Here is a 17361-nt window from a genome sequence, read left to right as displayed (position 1 = left end):
CCTTGGTAAATCCTCTACCTAACAGGAGGGTGCAGATGTTGGGCGGTATGGAGAACAATAAAATATAGGTTTGTTTTCTTTAAATAAATTTCTAACCATACTGTCTTAATGTTACTGATTTCTTAATCTTTTCGACTTTTATAATATAAATCATTGAGAAATAAATAACTATTACACCGCTCGCCTCATTTTGTCTATCTTTTCGTTTAGGAATCATCTATATTCAAATCTGAGTCACCACTTCATTCATGTGAAAAAGACTTACAAATCCTAGGACTTCAATAGATCGTTCATTTTGTAATATGAATTTCATTTCGTCCAACTTGGTACAAAATGACAAATATTAGAATTTTCAAAACTAATACATTTTTTTTCTAAACCAAATCCAGTTTTACCACGATATATTCTTTTGGTATTATTATAGTTTAATTTGAATCAAAATATTCACGTATACGACTTTTGTTAATTATTTTCAGGCATACATACTTTCGTTGCTATCAAGGATTTCTTTTTTTAGGAAGTGCATATATTACCAGTTTAATAAACTTGTAGACGCTTTTTATTTCATGTACATGAGCTTTCATTTCATGTAGGATGTTTGTAAAGTTTTAAAATTGTAAAATGATACTTTTCATCCTGATACAATTACTGAGTATTTCATTTGAAGTTTCGTTATAGAATGAGAGAAATAACACACAAATATATATTTCGTAAGTTTTTCTCATTCACAGAGATAATTATTTTTGGTAAATATGTCACTTCTTCCTTGTATCAACAAAATTTAAAAAAAATATCCTAATTCTGTGTGGTCTGTAATTAACACGATATCGACTGCCAAAGGTTGAACGAGAGAAAAATATTAATTTAAAAAAGCAGGGCTCTCCACAAGGGGTTTTACCATGACGGCCCCCATTCGTTAAATTTATGTGCGCAATGTTTAAGGGAGCCGCACCATGGTTAAAATCAGCAGCCGCCATGATTAAACTTTATTGCATTTCAGTCCTGACACCTACTTTTTTAAAGACTCGAGTAGTTGACTGTGTTTATACTACGTCTGCAATGCGCCTCGCATGCCTCGAAGGAAAGCAGACTGTGCTTAACAAACACGTCGTTAATAGGCGACTATGCTGTGAAGTGTGACACTGAATGGAGAATCAATCAGCTAATCATATTATCAAAATATTTAGAGTTAATTATACTGTACACAGGTAATAATATCGGGGAACTTCAAAATGTTCACGACATGAATAGATAGCGGGTTTCATAAAAGATAACAATTACGTAAATTACAATTACATAATAATCGTCATGCATGCAATTCAAGTTTCTGTGCCAGAAAAAATGCTCTGTAAAATACTTTTTGAAAATTTCATATTCCTCTGTATTTTATCAATTTCCTATGCTCTGTTTTCTAAGCTTTAACTTTATTATCTTTTGATAAAATGTGCATAGGGCCTACATCTCAATCGCCGTCTAAATTTTCATCTTTTCGTCTTAATCTAAGTTTTAGAGTTACTTCCCGTTGTTATGAAACGTCACGTGACGCTTTGTTTAGCACTGAGCACGTGGAGAAGTAAACAGAACTTGGTGAAAAATGCAGTATCTAGAAAAAATAAAACCTTTGTGTATTAACTTCAAAATACTACCAATTCATCAGTTTTATTTATATTGAAACAAAACATTACATATAACAGGTTAAAATTCTTATAACTATTAGTTTCTGAAAAAAAATATTCAATGGATACTGACTTAATGTATCAAGCAATTTTCTTTAAATTCCTTCAGAAGGTTACTACAGTTTGGGGCAAATTTTGGTATATTTGTGAAGTAAAGATACAGAATAAATCCTTTTCAATTTAATTGCTATTCTTTTAACTTTACAAAGTGTTAGTTATTCCATTGTTTTGTGTTGCAGTGGATATGTTTAAAAAAATGAACAACCAATCATTGATTAATGAAGATTAGGTAGTCTAACACGCATTCGTGTTTTCGGCCACATTTCGCCTTCTCGAAGCTTCTTCCAATTAAATTTTCAAACGGTTAAATTTTCAAATGTGGAGAACCCTGAAAAAGAGGATATTAATTCTTCGTTAATTATGTTCTTAATTTAAACACAAAATAACATTAATGTGGTCGCATCCTGAAGTTTTCTTTACAATTTGCATAAGATCGGTATGGATTTTTTAACAAAAATTGAAACAGTTGCACTCGGCATGGGTTGTTATATTTTTAATGTTTATCTAATTTTATTTCGAGATATCAATATCATAATTAAATTGCATATGTTACATGTACATATCATTTTCAAAATTCTATCTATTGATATGTCCGTTCTTTTATCTTACATCGGTGGGCAACGTTTGCAACAAAAGTGTAATTTAGGTAATATACATGATGCATACTACAATCTAGATGTTTTCTTCAGGGAAACACTTTATTCTTTTAGCAAACTACTGTATACAGCGAAATGTGACAATCAATCTACATCATAATTTCCAAAAAGAAAGTCAAATGATTATTTTTAACAATCAGAGTTAGAAGAAAAAGAAAAGAAGATGTATATCATTTTCCTTAACTACATTCCCATTCTTCTCATTAGGTAGCAAAATCGATGTTGATTACTATTTTAGTTCAATTTTCCCAGAGTTACTTAAGCTATTAATCGGAAAGATGATGTGCCGAAACATCTTTGCAGATGCCAAACAGTCGCGGTTCCGGAAAGTCCAGATTCCTGTCACATTGTAGTGTCAGACAAACAAGGTGGTGGTCAGAGAAAGCAATGGGTGGTACATGTTCAGTATTTATGGTGGTAATTGTAATGATATTTATTGGTGGTAATTGTAATGGTAGAAATTGTTACATTCAGTGATAGCTATGAGATAATTGTAATGGTCTTATGGGTGGTACTTGGATTTTGCAGATGTTGTCAGGTAGGAATGTGTAGAATTAATCATGATTAGTACATGAGGTGTTAGTAATTCTTGTAAGTTTGGTAATTAATTGAGTTAGTCCAAAGTCCTCCAGATCAGATGTCCAAGATTCACAGGAGGGGGATGTCTTTTAACATATCTATATTAAAGTCACAGCAGAAGGCACAGTTCATCTCCCTTGGTATGTCCTCTACCTAACAGGAGAGTGCAGTTGGTGGTATGGAGAACAATAAAATATAGGTTTTGTGTTCTTTAAATAAATTTCTAACCATATTGTCTTAATGTTACTGATTTTTAAATCTTTTCGACTTTTATCCTATAAATCATTTGAGAAATAGATAACTATTCCACCGCCCGCCTCATTTTGACCATCTCTTCGTTTAGGAACCATCTATATTCAAATCTAATTCACCACTTCATTCATGTGAAAATAACTTACAAATCCTAGAACTTCCATAGATTGTTCATTTTGTAATATGAATTTCATTTCGTCCAACTTAGAACAAAATGACAAATGTTAGAATTTCCAAAACGCATACATTTTTTTCAAGACCAAATTCAGTTTTACCGGGGTACATTTTTCTGGTATGATTATAGTTTAGTTTGAATCAAGATTTTCAAATATATGACTTTTGTTAATCTTATTTTCAGGCATACATATTTTCGTAGCTGTCAGGGATTCTTGGAAGTGCATATATTACCAGTTAAATAAACATGTAGACGTTTTTTATTTCATGTACATGAGCTTTCATTTCATGTAGGATGTTTGTAAAGTTTTAAAATTGTAAAATTATACTATTCATTCTGATACAATTACTGAGTATTTCATTTGAAGTTTCATTATACCATGAGAGAAATAATACACAAATATACATTTCGTAAGTTTTCTTTTTTCACGGAGATAATTATTTTTGGTAATTATGTCACTTCTTACATGTATCAACAAAATTAAAAAATAAAGTAATTCTGTGTGGAAAGTAATTAACACAATATCGACTGCAAAAGATTGAATGAGAGAAAAATATTAAATTAAAAAAGCAGGGTTCCCCACAAGGGGTTTTACCCTGGCGGCCCCCATTTGTTAAATTTATGTGCGCCATGGTTAAACGAGCTGCGCCATGGTTAAAATCGGCAGCCGCCATGATTATATTTTATTGCATTTCAGTCCTGACACCTACTTTTTTAATGACTCGAGTAGTTAACTGTGTTTATACTACATCTGCCATGCACCTCACATGCCTCGAAGGAAAGCAGACTGTGCAAAACAAACACGTCGTTAATCGGCGAGTATGCTGTGAAGTGTGACACTGAATGGAGAATATATCAGCTAATCATATTATCAAAATATTTAGAGATAATTATACTGTACACAGGTAATAATATCGGGGAACTTCAAAATGTTCACTACGTGAATAGATAGCGGGTTTAATAAAAGATAACAATTACGAGCATAATAATCGTCATGCATGCAATTCAACTTTCTGTGCCAGAAAAAATGCTCTGTAAAATACTTTTTAAAAATTTCATATTCTTCTGTATTTAATCAATTTCCTATGCTCTGTTTTCTAAGCTTTAACTTTATTATCTTTTGATAAAATGTGCATAGGGCCTACATCTCAATCGCCGTCTAAATTTTCATCTTTTCGTCTTAATCTAAGTTTTAGAGTTACTTCCCGTTGTTATGAAACGTCACGTGACCCTATTTTTAGCACTGAGCACGTGGAGAAGTAAACAGAACTTGGTGAAAAATGCAGTGTCTAGGAAAATAAAACCTTTGTGTATTAACTTAAAAATACTACCAATTCATCAGTTTTATTCATATTGAAACAAAACATTACATATAACAGGTTAAAATTCTTATAACTATTAGTTTCTGAAAAAAATGGCAATGGATACTGACTTAATGTATCAAGCAATTTTCTTCAAATTCCTTCAGAAGGTTACTACAGTTTGGGGCAAATTTTGGTATATTTGTGAAGTTAAGATACAGGATAAATCCTTTTCAATTTAATTGCTATTCTTTTAACTTTACTATGTGTTAGTTATTCCATTGTTTTGTGTTGCAGTGGATATATTTAAAAAAATTGAACAACCAATCACTGATTAATGAAGATTAGGTAGTCTAACACGCATTCGTGTTTTCGGCCACATTTCGCCTTCTCGAAGCTTCTTCCAATTAAATTTTCAAACGTGGAGAACCCTGAAAAAGAGGATATTAATTCTTCGTTAATTATGTTCTTAATTTAAACACAAAATAACATTAATGTGGTCGCATCCTGAAGTTTTGTTTACAATTTGCATCAGATCGGTATGGATTTTTTTTTTTACAAAAATTGAAACAGGTGCACTCGGCATGGGTTGTTATATTTTTAATGTGTATATAATTTTATTTCGAGATATCAATATCATAATTAAATTGCATATGTTACATGTACATAGCATTTTCAAAATTCTATCTATTGATATGTCCGTTCTATTATCTTATATCGGTGAGCAACTTTTGCAACGAATGGATAATTTAGATAATATACTGTAAACCAACTTTTATTCGCGACGACTTTATTTCGCGATTTACCAGGGATAAACTAGTTCGCGACGATTAATTTTCGCGATCAAGCCTTTTTGCATCTGTTTTAAATAGACAAATACACTATAAGGACCGGTTCGCGGCGAGAAATATTCGCAATGACGAGGCTCTCGCGAACTTCGCGAAAATTTCTCGCACGCGAAAAAAAGTTGGTTTACAGTACATGTATGCATACTTCAATCTAGATGTTTTCTTCAGGGAAACACTTTATTCTTTTAGCAAACTACTGTATACAGCGAAATGTAACAATCAGCTTTTAATTTTGATGAACAAGATTGCCATGATAAGGAAAAATAGAAATTTCTGTGAAATTCCTTTTAAAAACGCTACTCCTTCTACAGTTTTTGTCTGATGGTAGTGGCTTCTTTTCTCATCCTTTGTTATAAGTACAAACCAGTAGAGCTACAGTCTTGACAGAGATTTCTGGTTTTAAATTAATGTTAAGGTCAGACGACACGTTCCTCAAAAATATATAATTTTTCTTCAGAGATTGTCATTGAAGAATAGGTACTTGAACAAGATTCCTCGCAAAAAATAAGAGTACCTTACCAGCCATTTGGACAGGATACCAAAGGTTCATATTTCTTATATAACCCTTATGGATAATCCTCTGAACGGCCTGTCTCACCATTTTTTGGTGTACCTATATTTTAAAACATTTTGAAAACAATGAAGAAATCAGAAGAGAATGCCAAATTTGAATATTATTTATCTTATTCCAAGAGATACAAAACATGTATGTTATAGCATATTATTAAGGAACGTGTCGTCTGACCTTAATGTCCAGGAAAAAGGTAATAACCTTGACCTGACCTTGCCTCTAATATTAAACGGTCAAATTTATTCTAACTGATACCATCACAAATATTGTCCTCTTGATTCTGTGAACATTTCATTAATTTTCAAATACAAGAAAATTAATGTGAGAAGAATCCTACCTTAACCAACATAAAATATTTATTAATGTAAATAACCCCTACCGCAATCCCATCCTGACCCTTACAAACATACTTTGTCTCATTACTTCTCCTTAAATTGAAAACTTCCATTAAACTACAGCGTAGTTTGATCGGCTTTTTGTTTATTTTGATGAGAAAGTCGATGATGTTACATTAGACGACAAACTGAAATTTATAGTTTTTTCACGGCTGGTGTAAAAAAAACGAACATATCCTTAAAAAATACTACAGTAAACTATAGTTTACTTTAGTTAACTATAGTACCGAAGAAAACATTTAAAACTTAAATTTACTATTAATAGTGAAAACTTTGGAACTTTGTAGTAAAAACTTTGAAACTTTGATTTACTACAGTGAAAACTTTGGAATTTAATTAACAATAGTAAAGACTTTGAAACTTTGATGAAATTATGTTTTTATTCCTATTCCTAATATTTCATTACATTTCAAGGTTAAGATTAAGAAAAAAATTCCAACATTTTTTTTTAGGAAAAGGACCATTTTTCTAAAAGAATAATGTACAAGAAATGAATACTAGTACACGCATTAATAGAGAGGGTCTCTCTTGTACCGAAAAAGGAACTATTTATTTAAATGTATATCATTTTAATATTAGTCAGATATAAACTTAGTCTTATATATCGAAAGAAAAAAATATATCTCGGTCGAGACTGTAGCTCTACTCGTTTGTACTAACTTATAATAAAGGAAGAAAAAAGTAGCAATTGGGGCTTAAAACTTTGTAAAAGCAATAAATAGAATGACGGTCCTTAACTAAGTCTATTTTTGTGGCAAATTGCAATAAAACTATAACTGTAGTAATAGCTTTAAATTAAATTTTACAGAATTTTTAATTTTAGTCACCATGGCAATAAAAGAATATGTACAAGAAATGAATACTAGTACACGCATTAATAGAGAGGGTCTCTCTTGTACCGAAAAAGGAACTATTTATTTAAATGTATATCATTTTAATATTAGTCAGATGTAAACTTAGTCTTATATATCGAAAGAAAAAAATATATCTCGGTCGAGACTGTAGCTCTACTCGTTTGTACTAACTTATAATAAAGGAAGAAAAAAGTAGCAATTGGGGCTTAAAACTTTGTAAAAGCAATAAATAGAATGACGGTCCTTAACTAAGTCTATTTTTGTGGCAAATTGCAATAAAACTATAACTGTAGTAATAGCTTTAAATTAAATTTTACAGAATTTTTAATTTTAGTCACCATGGCAACATCAATCAACACACTGAAAAACACGAAACTGATAGTAGTGTATGCCAGTATAGTCTACTTGCCTGCCAAATTATATTACAATCTGACTAAAACTGTAGGATCAGTAGCATTTTGAATGAATTTCACAGAAATTTCTATTTTAGTAACCACGGTAACACTAGTGATCGAAATCAAAAACCTATATCTTTAAGTGTAGTCTACATGTGAGCTAAGTTATTTAGAAATCAGACAAAAAATGTTGGATAGGTAGCATTTTATTATATAATTTCTATCTTTAGTAACTAAGGCAGAAATCAAAAACCGATGCAGAAATTAAGTATCTTAGTGTAGTCTATTTGTGTGCCCAGTTATATTGAAATCAGACCAAACTGCAGGAGTAGTAGCATTTAAAAAAAATGTTTACAGACAGACAGACAGACAGACAGGCAAATATACTACAAAATGAAGTATGCGTCATTTAGAATTAAAAAAAAACATCAGCTTCATCAATTTCATTCAACGTGTTTTTCATAATTTGACAATTATATACATGTACTAGTGATTCTAAAATCATCATGCCACAGTAATGTATTCAAGTAAAACTGATAACAAATAAAGGATGAATGAACCTTTTCTCAAAATAATATATTATTCAATGTGTTGCATTCATTTGCATTCTTTGTGTTTAATATACTTAAACATAAATAGTCAATATTGATGTCTTTCTTTATCGAAATTTGGAGAAACGAAGCAGATTAAAAATACAATTATAGTGAAAATTATAAATTTATTTCTCGATACGTATATCTTAAACGTTAAAAGTGACATGTGTTAAGCTGTATCAAATCTAAAATACAAAGTTTGGAATATTTAAATATATTCTATAAATTTTAGGTTGAGTATCAAAATCATTGTATCAAATTAGAAGGAATTTAATAACTTGTTTGATTCTGTATTTTCAGGAAAAAAAAATGATTCTTTTAAAAGGATTTGAATATCATTTTATTTATTCCTTTGTTTGTATCTCTTTCTTCTAGCTATCTGACTATCTGTCTCTTAAACATCCGGGGCTTAACGACGTTCTCGACTACATAGAAAACACAATAAAACTTCAATAATTACTATTTATATAGCACAAGATTATATATAAATATTTTGATAAGTGATATCTCATTGTTCAGGAAAGATAGATGTGTGTTTCTCTTAGATATAACAAGCGATTTCGAAATTTTATATCACTAAGGTTTGCAACTGCAACGCTTAATGATACACCAGTGTGTATCATTAAGCGTCGATTATGTCGATATTTGCTTGTTGCATTAAGCGTCGGTGTTGCACTGCATTTGTGACGCTTAATGATATAATTCTGTCATTAAGCGGCGATTTAGCATTAGCGGTTGATGATGTCAGCTATTAATGCAATAATTTATGGCATTAAGCGTTGCAATTGCAACGCTTAATGCTATTTGTATCATTAAGCGGCGTTTTATCATTAGAGGTTGCTACATCGCATCCTGAAGTTTTCTTTACAATTTGCATCAGATCGGTATGGATTTTTTAACAAAAATTGAAACAGGTGCACTCGGCATGGGTTGCTATATTTTTAATGTGTATATAATTTTATTTCGAGATATCAATATCATAATTAAATTGCATACGTTACATGTACATAGCATTTTCAAAATTCTATCTATTGATATATCCGTTCTATTATCTTATATCGGTGAGCAACTTTTGCAACAAAAGGGTAATTTAGATAATATACATGCATGCATACTACAATCTAGATGTTTTCTTCAGGGAAACACTTTATTCTTTTAGCAAACTACTGTATACAGCAAAATGTAACAATCATTCTATATCATAATTTCCAAAAAGAAACTCGAATGATTATTTTTAACAAACAGAATTAGAAGAAAAAGAAAAGTAGACTTATACCATTTTTCTTAACTACATTCCCATTCTTCTCATTAGGTAGCAAAATCGATGTTGATTACTATTTTTATTTTAGTTCGATTTTCCCAGAGTTACTTAAGCTATTAATCGGAAAGATGATGTGCCGAAACATCTTCGGAGATTCCAAACAGTCGCAGTTCCGATAAGTCCAGAATTCCTGTCAGATCTTAGTGTCAGACAAACAAGGTGATGTTGAGAGATAGTTATGGGTGGTACATGCAATGGTCAGAGATAGCTATTGGTGGTACTTTTTATGATCAGAGATAGCTATGGGTTGTACATGCAATTGTCAGAGATAGTTATGAGTGATAATTGCAATGGTCAGAGATAGCTATTGGTGGTACTTGGATGTCGCAGATGTTGTCAGGTAGGGTTGTGTAAAAATAATTATAATTTGTACATGAGATGTTAGTTATTCTAGTAAGTTTGGTACTTAATTGAGTTGGTCCAAATTCCTCCAGATGTCAAGGGCAGGTGTCCAAGATTCACCGGAGGGGGGTGTCTTTTAACATATCTATATTAAAGTCACAGCAGAAGACACAGTTCATCTTCCTTGGTCAGTCCTCTACCTAACAGGAGGGTGCAGATGGTGGGCGCATTAGCAAAAAATACTAAAGTAAACTTAAGTTAATTATAGTTTACTATAGTTAACTTTAGAACCAAACTTAAAACGTTGGAACTTTGATTAACTATAGTGAAAACTTTGGAACTTTGATTTACTATAAAGAAAACTTTGGAACTCTGATTTACTATAGTAATAACTTTGGAACTATGATTTACTATAGTAATAACTTTGGAACTTTGATTTACTATGGTAAAAACTTTGGAACTTTGATTTACTATGGTAAAAACTTTGGAACTTTCATTAAGTACTATAAAACCCTTGGAATTATGTTTTTGCTTCCCATTCAGTACATTTTATGAAATTTCAAGAGTAAGATTCATTAAAGTTTCAGGGAACGTTTCAAAAATTCAACCTGTCCCCTCCCCCCCCCCCCCCCCAAAAAAAAAAACAGAGTACAAGAAATGAATATTACTGTAAAAATTGTTTCTTGCACCGATAAATAAGCAATATTTATTATAATTTATGCGGAAAAAGGATAAAAATTACATCATTTAGAATCAAAATATTTGCTTCCTTAATTTCAGATATTTTTTTTTTCTACTGTTAAAAGTTAATTTTGCATTTAAATTAATTACTTTGCATATTTAAATTAAGATGAACAATAAAACCAGGAAAAACAAACCAATACCATCCCCTTCAAAAGAGACTGATATTAAAAAGGAAAAATAATAAAACAAATTACAAAAACTTGAATACTTTGATTTACTATGGAGAAAACTTTGGAACTTTAATTTACTATGGAGAAAACTTTGGAACTTTGATTTACTATAGTAATAACTTTTGAACTTTTTTTTTATTATGGCGAAAACTTTGAAACTTTGATTCAATATAGTACAAACTTTGGAACTTTGATTTACTATGGTGAAAACTTTGGAACTTTGATTTACTATAGTAAACTATAGTTAACTATAGTATTTTTTGTTAGAGCGGTATGGAGAACAATAAAATATATGTTTTGTGTTCATTCATTAAATTTCTAACCATATTGTCTTAATGTTACTGATCTCTAAATCTGTTCGATTTTTATCCTATAAATCATTTGAGAAATATATAAATATTCCACCGTCCTTCTTATTTTGTTTGTCTTTTCTTTCAGGAACATAACCATCTATATTTAAATTTTAATCCCAACTTGATTCTTGTGAAAAGGTCTCAAATCCCAGAACATCCATAGATCGGTCATTTTGTACTCCCATCCAAGACCACATATACCAATTATGATTATTTTTACACAACCCAACTTCACAACATCTGCAAAATCAAAGTACGACCAATATCAATCTCAGCTATTACATGTACCACCCATAACTATTCCTGACTATTACATTTACCACCATAACTATCTCTGACCATTACTATTACCATCCATAACTGTCTCAGACCATTACAATTACCATCCATAGCTGTCTAAGAACATTACAATTACCGGCCATAACAATTCCTGACCATTACAATTAACTTCCATAACTATCTCTGACCATTACAATTACCACCCATAACTATCTCTGACAATTAAAATTACTATCCATAGCTATCTCTGACAATTAAAATTACCATCCATAGCTATCTCAGGTCATAATATGTACCACCCATAACTATTCCTGACCATTACAATTACCACCCGTAACTATCTCTGACCATTACAATTACCACCCGTAACTATCTCTGACCATTACAATTACTACCCATAACTATTTCTGACTATTACAATTACTACCCATAGCTATCTCTGACCATTACAATTAGCACCCATAACTATCTCTGACCATTACAATTATTATCCATAACTATCTCTGACCATTACAATTACTACCCATAGCTATCTCTCCCATTACAATTACCACCCATAGCTATCTCTGACCATTACAATTACCACCCATAGCTATATCTGACAAATACAATTACTATTCATAACTATCTCTGAACATTACAATAACCACCCATAACTATCTCTGACCATTACAAGTACCACCCATAACTATATCTGACAAATACAATTACTATACATAACTATCTCTGAACATTACAATTACTACCAATAGCTATCTCTGACTATTACAATTACCACCCATAGCTATCTCTGACAATTACAATTACCACCCATAACTATATCAGACCATTACAATTACCACCCATAATTATCTCAGACCATTACAAGTACCACCCATAACTATCTCTGACCAATACAATTACCATCCATAACTATCTCTGACCAATACAATAACCATCCATAATTGGAAAACTTCCATAGATCGTTCATTTTGTAATATAAATTTCATTTAGTCCAACTTGTTACAAAATGACAAATATTAGAATTTCCAAAACGCATACATTTCTAGACAAAATCCAGTTTTCACTGTGGTAAATTGTTTTCGTATGATTATAATTTAGTTTTGATCAAGATTTTCACATATATGACTTTTGTTAATCTTATTTTCAGGCATAAATATTTGCGTAGCTGTCAGGGATTCCTATTTTTAAAAGTGCATCTTTTACCAGGTAAACAAACCTGTAGACGCTTTTTATTTCATGTACATGAGCTTTCATTTCATGCAGGATGTTTGTAAAGTTTTGAAATTGTAAAATGATACTATTCATTCCGATACAATTACTGAGTATTTCATTTGAAGTTTCATTATACCATGAGAGAAATAACATGCAAATATATATTTTCTTCAGTTTTTTTTTATTCACAGAGATAATTATTTTTGGTAAATATATCATTTCTTCACCTGTTTCACCAAAACGTAAAAAAAATAAAGCTAATTCTGTTTGGGCAGTAATTAACACGATATCGATTGCGAAAGGAAGGACGAGAGATAAGTATTGTTTAAAAGAAGATGATATTTATTTTTCGTGTAATTATATTCTAAATTTAAACACAAAATAACATTAATGTTGGAGCATCCTGAAGTTTTCTTTACAATTCACATCAGATCGGTATGGATTTTTCTAAAAAAAAAAAAAAAAGTTGCAACAGTTTCATCCGGCATGGTTTTTTGCATAATTTTATTTCGAGATGTCAATATCATAGTTGACTTGCATATGTTACAGGTACATAGAACCTCCTACATTATATCTATATATATATATATCTGTCCGTTGCCTAATTTTCGTATACCGGTGAGCGGTTTCTTCAACGAAAAGGTAATAACATTATATAATATATTGTACAATATACCTGCAAATTGTAAAGTAGATAATGTTTTCTTTTTTCTCTTAACATGCTACCGTATAAAGGAAAATTTTCGGCAAGTGTAATTTTTGTCCTTTCACCCTACCTATATTTGGGTGAATTTACAACAAGGCGAATTCAAAGCATGTGGTATAATTTCTTATACAAACTATGACAGAACGAGTTTAAAACGGTACAAATAAGTTCGTGGGCGTGAAAAGGCAAAAATAATAACACGCGCTAAGAAAATAACACTGTATACAGAAACTCTTATAAATATTCATACCAAGAACTGTTTATTTAACTATTTTTAGAGCTTGAAAGATGCTGTGTTTCAAAGCTGCTGTTTTTGTTATTTTCTTATCATCGTTCCGACTAGTGGAGCCGTCAGGTAAATTTTAAATCTTAAATTTGTCATTTAAATTGTAACTTTTCCGGTTAGCACTTGTTCATTTTGTTGTTTTAACTTGTAATTTCAATTATTTTAATTAGTAAATAACCCTCAATTCCGTTTTTACATAAATACAAGAATTTGTTTTCTGTGATGTTTTGATGTTTGAATTCAATCAATGTATTTTTAGTTACTGGGACTAGTTATATGGATAATGCAAGCGAAAAATAATATGTTGAAATTCATGTTATATTCATGAACTGTACCATTTTTAATCAAATATTTCGTGAGCATATAGCAAAAACGCCAAGTTTAATTCAATTACATAATTGTGGTTCAAATGATCACTGGAATTCTTTAAAACCAATTTTGAATGTTTCTTTATATAAAAAAGGTAATACATATTTTTGATTGATGTGTCATTATTCTTTTTGTAATACTGCAGTATTTAACTTTTATATTGCAGGTAACTTTATCGCATTCAATGCATATCCAACCAGATCACTACACCTGAACATACGTTCTAAGGTCAACGTTGTTTACGATGGTGTATATTACAACTATGGAAACGCCTACAATCGACACACGGGTGTCTTCGAAGCGCCATCTGATGGGCTTTACGTATTTTCTTGGGCAAGTGTCGTGGCACCCAGAAAGATGTTTGACTCGGAAATCCTTCTCAATGGTCGAAGAAAAGGACTCGGAAACTGTAATAATCTTAAAGGTCAAGGATATGAAAACTGCTCACGAACATACCCACTGGTTTTGAAAGCCGGAGATAGAGTTAACATCCGGACTGCAGGCGCAAACAACCTGGAGGGACTTTGGTCCAGTTTTTCTGGATTCAAAGTATAAAGGCAATTAAAAAATCATACATACTTATGAATTAAAGCAAGTATAATAAATCACCTTTTTGTCCTTCTTTTCTCTTTTTTTTACAATGTTTGAAAATTCATGTTGACTTCCCAAAGATACTGACTATATAATCCGATATTCCTCTGATACTTACCCCTGCTTTTTATATTATGAAATGTGCAGGCACGGGGGGAGGGGGGTCAGAGTGGAGGCCATATTGAAAAGTGGAAGTTCAGAGACACCAGCTGGTGTCGCGATTCTTTCTACCTTTTACAACTTTCGCGGATCTTACAACCTAGACGCGAGAAATCAGTCAAGGAATGCTTCTTCATTTTCTATTTTTTTTTAAGAGGTAAGTATTAAGACAATTAAAAATAGTAGTCTTGTGTCAATGACATAAAGCAGTTTTACAAAGTTTTAACAGAAGTAAAATTAATGCATATGTACTATAAAATAAATTGATAGCCATGTAAAAATCTTGATTTCACTCAGGTCAACAAACATACCAATTACAATAGTTGAGAATGAGGATATTTATGGGTTGGTCGTTTAACGACGGCCTTTAATTTTTCATTTACTTGAAAAATCTTTTTTTAACAAGAGAAAGAAAGAAGAGGGTTGAATCGATGCATCTGACAGATATGGACACATTTGAACGAAAATAAATTCTTTTTGTTTGTTTGTTTGTTTTTTACCGTCCCTCTCGAGATTTTCACTCAGAAGAAGACGCCACCACTTGCCGGTGGAGAGCTGCGAAATGTGTTTCCTGATTGGCTTTTAAGGCCATTCAACAGTGAGAGATCTTTTTCGGGCTAGCATCTACAGCGACAGGGGGCATCGTTTTACAGGATCTCATCCGAATGACCGGTCTCCACGTCCCACAGTAGAATATCTCCACTTTTTAAAAATCTATAATTAATGAAAAGTTTTAAACAATTTCTATATCGTTTATAAAATAACCTCCTTTACAAATACCTCCGTCATGACAAAAAGCTAGAAGACTAGTGTTGTGATGAGAGAAAAAAGCATCTACACAACTACATGTCTGAATAAACTTTAAATGTAAAGTCCATTATCGATATTTTGTAAAGATAATAGATTATTGTAAATTGTAAAAGATTTGTAAATCATGCTTTGTAGCAACCTCTAATAATAAAACATCGCTTTATAATACAAATAAAAGTTATTTATTTCATCAATATATTTTTTATATTAAGAATGATGGCACTTAGTGTAAAAAACTTGGCCCCCGGTATATTGTGCAAAAATATAGTATGAAAAGTAGCCTTACCAGATTAATAATTCTTCTAGGTCTTTGTCGCAACTTTGCAAAATTACAGACATTAAAAGCAACTGAAATTAAAGAATCAGGCTGTGGTTTGTAAGAGGGTTGTAAGAGGGTTCAATGCAAATTACGAATCTCCATTCATATTCAAAGTCTTTTCGATTTTGAGAGCTGGAACACATGGTGAGCGCATTCTTGCCCAAAGAATGTTTCCACTTAAGCATAGTGCCGTGGCCCCTTTTTTGGACCCCTCTAACTTTATCTAAATAACTCAAATCTTAATAATTTTACACCTTACTCATACTTTGTTATCTTTGTGGTATATTACTTGTAAAAATTCACACCGAAAACGGCGCCTTAGTTTTATAAATGGTAACTAAAAAAGCCATAACTGGGTGTTAATTCCGGAATGCTGCGCTTGTCCAAGTTGGGTTTTAATTGTGTCACATTAATATTCGGAGTAGGCGGGGCATTTCATCGATCGATTGAAAACATGTAACAGTGTGTAATATTTAGCCAGTTATAATGGCTTCTGGAATTTAATACAAAATACAAACTGTATACAGAAAAATAAACACAAAGAATTTCTCAAGGATTACGCCACATTTTTTTTTGTGGGGGGGGGGGAGATGGGAAGGATCTTTGAGATGTATATGATCCCTATAAATCCAGATCCCCCAATTAGTGGTCGTTAAATTTCTAGGTGGAAATTTAACACTTAAATAAACTGAGCCTACTTGTATATGAAAACGGGGGAAAATTATATTTAAGAAAAACTTCTATATATTCTAAAAAATTAGTGTCGTATCGAAAATTTGAATCTCTCTCTCTCTCTCTCTCTCTCTCTCTCTCTCTCTCTCTATTCGTATTTTTAAAGTACAGTAAATACTTACAAATTATTATTTACGAAATATATTTTTTTGAAATGCTGCATGTGGTGATATTTTAAAACTAAAAAAAAAACGTTTTTGGGGGGGTGGGGGGGTGTACCAGTAAGAATTCCATGCCAGTTTTAAACAATCTATAAGTACGTGTATATTACTTCTACCCCGTTTCCTTATATTTTTACAGTCAAAACACTTTGAAGAATGATGTTACTTCGAAGATTGGAGCTAAATCTTTGAAACTCGTTAAACCTCCAAACCTGCCCCGGCCCCCAAATCCGAGGACTAAAAATAAAAGATCATAACATTTTGTTCCATTTAATATTCCATCACCATATTTAAACACTTGACAAAAAATGAAATACCGATTATTCTATGTTGAATAATTGAAACTGTACATGTACATGTAATGGTCTAGGTTGGACGCCTTTCGACGAATGTTAATCGGATCTACAACCACGTGGTTTATTCAATTTTTGTATTCACATTGTTACCTG

The 17361-nt window shown here is 31.5% G+C and overlaps 1 protein-coding gene across 1 annotated transcript; it reads left to right on the top strand.

The window, feature by feature from the left end:
• The first annotated feature begins 13376 nt into the window (after positions 1-13376).
• LOC134242466 (uncharacterized) lies at positions 13377-14748 on the top strand. Its single transcript, XM_062724554.1, has 3 exons — positions 13377-13421; positions 13764-13840; positions 14307-14748. Exons 2-3 carry the CDS (start codon positions 13774-13776, stop codon positions 14693-14695), a joined length of 456 nt encoding a protein of 151 aa, XP_062580538.1. The 5' UTR covers positions 13377-13421; positions 13764-13773; the 3' UTR covers positions 14696-14748.
• Positions 14749-17361: the final 2613 nt, after the last annotated feature.

The sequence above is a fragment of the Saccostrea cucullata genome, unplaced genomic scaffold (assembly GCF_032062105.1).
Source record: "Saccostrea cucullata isolate Sc308-1 unplaced genomic scaffold, CSIRO_AGI_Scuc_v1 ctg6815, whole genome shotgun sequence".
Classification (NCBI taxonomy): domain Eukaryota; kingdom Metazoa; phylum Mollusca; class Bivalvia; order Ostreida; family Ostreidae; genus Saccostrea; species Saccostrea cuccullata.
The sequence above is the reverse complement of the archived record's forward strand: the minus strand, read 5'-3'. Positions and strand labels throughout refer to the sequence as shown.